This window comes from Mizuhopecten yessoensis, unplaced genomic scaffold (assembly GCF_002113885.1).
Source record: "Mizuhopecten yessoensis strain PY_sf001 unplaced genomic scaffold, ASM211388v2 scaffold9033, whole genome shotgun sequence".
NCBI lineage: Eukaryota > Metazoa > Mollusca > Bivalvia > Pectinida > Pectinidae > Mizuhopecten > Mizuhopecten yessoensis.
The window spans coordinates 1024956-1030788 of record NW_018407845.1 but is presented as its reverse complement, the minus strand read 5'-3'; the positions used below and the strand labels follow the sequence as shown (position 1 = coordinate 1030788).

Here is a 5833-nt window from a genome sequence, read left to right as displayed (position 1 = left end):
TTGTTGGTACACACGGAGATATTTTACTGACAAGTCGATACTCAGGTAGGGGGCTCAGACGGAGGTATGTTACGGTAAGTCGATACTCAGATAGGGTGCTCAGACGGAGGTATGTTACAGATAAGTCGAAACTCAGATAGGGGGCTCAGACGGACGTATGTTACAGATAAGTCGAAACTCAGATAGGGGGCTCAGACGGAGGTATGTTACAGGTAAGTCGATACTCAGATAGGGAGTACAGACGGAGATATGTTACAGGCGAGTCGATACTCAGATAAGGTGCTCAAACGAAGGTATGTTACAGGTAAGTCGATACTTAGATAGGGGGCTCAGACGAAGGTATGTTACAGGTAAGTCGATACTCAGATAGGGAGTACAGACGGAGATATGTTACTGGCGAGTCAATACTACGGAGATATGTCACAGATATTTTTTTAGTTAAAAAAAAGCCTGACGGATGTTTATTAAGCGAAACAGTCGTAATGATTAAAGGCTTGTTATTGTTGAGCATAAGGTGAGAGTCTTACAAAATGGTTGTATATTTCGGTTCAAATCCCGAATGTCCTTTTTTCTTGATTTGTATTTTCTTTAACGTTTTTATAAATCTTTGTTTTTGTTATACTTTTTCATTCCGTTCAATTTTCTTCATCCCCGTCACTGGCCCTTTGTGTTCCACTGTGTCAGTGTCGCTGTACTCTTGTAGATAGGTGATGAGGTGTTGATAACGGTTTCCCTCTGTAGACATTTTCGAGTTTTAATACGTGTTTTCATTTGCAAATATTTATAGATATTTTATATATTTTAATAAATAGTACATAAATTACGATGTGTAAATGGTTTGTATTGATAAACCGGATCAAATTTCTGGAAAACCTTTTTCACTACAAGACCTTGATAACATGAGTGCGATTTTTTTTTACATGAAATGAAAAATGAATATTTCAAGAAACAAGGAATATGAGAAAAAAATTGTATTGTGAGTTGTAGCTGGGACAGCTCATCCCCAGACAACCCACGAATGATGTATATTTGCCCGAGTAATTAAATTTATTTTACAAAAAAAAATTACGTGTTTTCATATGCAACTATTATTTTAAATATTTGAATACATAGTACATGCATTAAGATGTGTAAATGTTTTGTATTGATATCTTTTTGTATTCATTTTCTATATGCACATTATATTTATATTGCAACAACTACCTAAAACATAGATATGGCTTTCTGTGTGGTACACTTACACATACACCATATATATGTAACCTATGGATCAGCCTCAGTATGCTGAACTATATTATGAAACAAATTATACAAATATTACAAATATTTTCCAAAGATATGCTTGTAAGCGTATGGTTGTGTGTTTACAATGCGTCTATAACATCTCTTTTAATTCAGAAATCACTTGCACATTTGCTGCATTTCGAAAACTATCCCTGATTTGATATAATATTAAATCAATTCTTTAGCTGATATGATTTCTAGCAACCAATCACAGTACGTGTATGATGTACTCGATACAGCTGAACATCAATGAGAAGTCGGCCACGCCTACACAAGTAATATACCGGCTAGTTTGAATTCCTTAAGTAAAAGCCAATGCGACAGGTCATTTGTGTCTGATTATAACATAGACGGTCACGCATCATGTCAAATACATATATGATTTACGACATGCCTTGTTCTGGACTGTCATAGTATTTGTGACTGTTTTATATACTAAAACATACGACTATGCTTGCTTATTACTTTGAAAGATTTTGGTAGGTGCTCTATGCACAATGCACTAATGTTTAACTTGACAATTAGGTATGGACACATGGAAGTGCGCCTACTTGTCGTACGTTCTTAAGCGCTACTATTTTTGACAAGTTCACAGAATTTAAATCAAATAATACGATACTATTTACACACAGATTTACTGCCATGGTATGCCTCAACTTTTGTATTCTTCCGCAACTCTTTTTGTTATGTTCACATAGACACTTAGACCCAGACAGAAATCTTTTTTTTCAACAAATTAACACTTAAATAGTAAAGATATAACATGAAATGATAGAAAACAATGACATTTATATCTACTCTGATGCGTTTTATTCAACTTCGGGCGTCATAAAACTCAATAACACGATCTTCTTTTGTCATCAAATGATTTTGTTTTCCGCTGAATGTTTGTTTAATATGCACCCTGTCAATATAAAATCAAAACATGTATAACTAAGTGATACTTTGTGATGGTTAATGTACAAATCAGTCAAAATATATCATATAATGTCAAAATATATCATATAAGGTCAAACTATATCATATGAGGTCAAACTATATCATATAAGGTCAAAATATAAACAAGATCGTCAGTACACTAAGTGATACTTTGTGATGATTACTGTACAAATCTGTCAAAATATATCATATAAGGTCAAAATATATCATAAAAGGTCAAAATATATCATAAAAAGGTCAAAATATATCATATAAGGTCAAAATATATCATAAAAGATCAAAATATAAACAAGATCGTCAGTACACAAGTTAATGAACATTGTCAACCTTCTAATTTGTAACACTCTTTCTGATTGGATATCTTGTCGGGGTCTATATTTCTATAGACCCCGCTTTGGGTGCTAATTACAAATATAGTTGAATATTGTCCGAAATATTGCCGATAAAGTGTCCGGTAGGTCCTATTTTGGTAGCAGTGAAGTACAACTCAATCTCACGAAGTGACTTATAACTATGCAGAATAAAAGTTATAAAAGATGGTCAGGGCGACAAATTCGTTATCTCTGGGTTAGGAGGGGTCTACGGGCCCACTGACCCCGTCTGATTTTTATAGACCCCGAGCCGAAAACCAGACGGGGTATATGAGCCCGTAGACCCCTCCTAACCCAGAGATAAATTATAAAGGCCACCGCATGAGTTGACGTAGAACCCTTTCAGAAAATGAATGAAAAGAAGTGTGTCGGAAGGGTATGCGCATCCTACATTACCCAATGGAAAAATTAGGCCGTAACTATGGTTACAGAGGTGTGATTGCAGCGTGAGCTCACCAAACATAGGAGTCTGGCCACTAAAACAATTCAGCACATTTATATTTTTAGAAATATATTTCGAGGTGTCTTTGAAGAATACGCAATATTGAAATTAATAAATATCTTAAATTCTCACTCTAGAACCATATTTACAACTGTAATGTGTTATGTTTTCACTAGTAGACACTCACAATATCTAAATACCATTTAATGTTTACGCATTATATATCATTAACAAAATAATAATGGAGTGTGATGTAGGACATGCATAGCATATATACATAAAATTTGAAAAATAACACATTGAGGAGCTCTGATTTCAATTAATTTTAGAATAACACTTCTACAGCGTTAATGAAGACCGAAATCAATATGGCAAGGTAACGAAAAAGGCGGGAAAACCATCGAAAAACTTACCACAGTATTTCAAAATATTCCTTATATCAGAAGATCATAGGACTGGGACATTTAAATGGTTATTAGATGTTAATGCTAAGGTTTTGATACATCATTGTGTGTTAATGCTAAGGTTTATGTACACCATTCAATATATGTATTATTTAAGTTTAAAATTTCTTCAAGAGTGGCAGACAATCAGTCATAAAATGTTAAAATCAGTAACAAGAGTGGCTGACAATCAGTATTCAGAAAGCTATTATGTGATAAGGACTATATTTTCTAGACAGGCGATAGCAGGAAACAATCTAAGGTATAAATTGATAATAATGTTATGTGTACAGTTCAAAATATAGAGAGAGCTATGTCGCCAAGATTTGGTCTTACAACATAAATATTTAGTACATCATATGCTTCTGAGAACATACAATACATGTGGTTATTAATTAAAAGATTTGCTTAATGTAACGAAAATGTACTTACGCCGTTGTTAAAAAATCCGGAGTTCATCATTCCGGTGCCAAAAGCCGCTCCAGTGGAATACTGTGGAAACGGCTACACAGAAACAAAAAAAGTACATTTAATGAGGAACTGTTTTGAACAACAACTCAGAAGAATATATGGCAACCCAACTGAATATTTACTCAAGGAACAATATCGATGTTCTATTGCCTTAAACGTAAATAAGATATGTATATCTTTTTTTAAGTTATCTCTTATGTTATGTAAACTTAGTTATATTACGAGGTGGTTTTGTTTAAGTCGTATCGTAAAAGACAACTAATTTTAGAAACATGGTCTTTTGTGTTTGTAAGATGTCTTATATGAGCTTTTATATTAATACATTGTATCTAATATAAAGAATGAGATGTAATTATACCTCTCGACAGAAAATGTTGCTCCTTTTAAAAGTTAAGATGACTTGGAATAAGAAAATGGAAAATATACAATACATCACTCTCGAGGTGATAATTTAAAACTCACTAATATGAGAGCTGTTGTACACCCTTTGTCGAACACACGTAAACTGACCCTTTTCCAGTGTTTTGCACCGATAATCGAGGCGGAGACCATGTGAATGATTAGAGGTTGATTAGAGCTAACCATTAAATCAGTTTCTACAAATAGTATTGCTTGATGTTTATATAAATCGTCAATATTTGGCATTTTCAAATTTTGCATATATATGGAAAATTATAATGTATCGTCTTTCATCGTGAACACAGGAAATCAGATATATGTATTCAACATTTACTAACCGAGGCGAAGGATCCTCCTGATGACAGTCCTCCAATATTCTACAATGACAAATGCATATAAACAGATCAATATTTTATCCACTACCCCAAACATATTACCGTGTGAACAGATCTACATTTAATCACTACCCCAAAGAAATTACCGTGTAATCATATCTATATTTCATCCACTTCCCCAAACCTGTTACAATGTAAACAGATCTACATTTTATCCACTACCCCAAACATATTACTGAGTACACATATCTATATTTTATTCTCTACCCCAAACATGTTACCTTTTAATCATATCTATATTTTATCCACTACCCCAAAAATATTACCGAGTAATCATATCTATATTTCATTCTCTACCCCAAACATGTTACCTTTTAATCATATCTATATTTTATCCACTTCCCCAAAAATATTACCGTCTTATCATATCTACATTTTATCCACTATCCCAAACCTATTACAGTGTAAACAGATCTACATTTTATCCACTACCCCAAACCTATTACAGTGTAAACAGATCTATAGTTTATCCACTACCCCAAACCTATTACAGTGTAAACAGATCTATAGTTTATCCACTACCCCAAACCTATTACAATGTAAACAGATCTATAGTTTATCCACTACCCCAAACCTATTACAGTGTAAACAGATCTATAGTTTATCACTACCCCAAACCTATTACAGTGTAAACAGATCTATAGTTTATCACTACCCCAAACCTATTACAGATCTGTATTTTATTCACTATCCCAAACATATTACATAGTACATATGTGTACACTTTATCAACTTCCCCCAATATTATACTTAGTACACATATGGACATTTTCTTCCGCTTCCCCGACTCTATTACAAAGTATTTATACCAACATATTGTTTCACTACATATACACATTGTATTCCACTACTCCGATCTAATCCATAATATTTGTTCCACACAATATTTTACCTGTCGACTACTCCGTTACAGTAAATATTTTTCTCTGACCAAATATGATTCTCCAACATAGTACATAGTATTCCGAAAATATTACAATGTAAACATATCCACTTTGTTCTAAACTACCACGAACATATTACACATTACACATATCCAAGTTTTCTTGTTGTTTGGAAATTATATCTTATCATCCAATAAGGACGGTT

At 33.4% G+C, this 5833-nt stretch overlaps 1 protein-coding gene across 22 annotated transcripts in view; it reads right to left on the bottom strand.

The window, feature by feature from the left end:
* Positions 1–2077: 2077 nt before the first annotated feature.
* The window catches only part of LOC110457160 (prisilkin-39-like), a 41961-nt gene continuing 38205 nt past the window's right edge, over positions 2078–5833 (bottom strand). For all 22 annotated transcript variants that reach the window (XM_021508276.1, XM_021508284.1, XM_021508277.1 and 19 more), the window contains 3 exons: positions 4688–4726; positions 3912–3983; positions 2078–2188 (listed from right to left, as the gene is read on the bottom strand). In XM_021508276.1, coding sequence (XP_021363951.1) covers positions 2177–2188; positions 3912–3983; positions 4688–4726 — 123 coding nt within the window. In that variant the 3' untranslated portion in view covers positions 2078–2176. The remainder of the gene's footprint in view (positions 2189–3911; positions 3984–4687; positions 4727–5833) is intronic.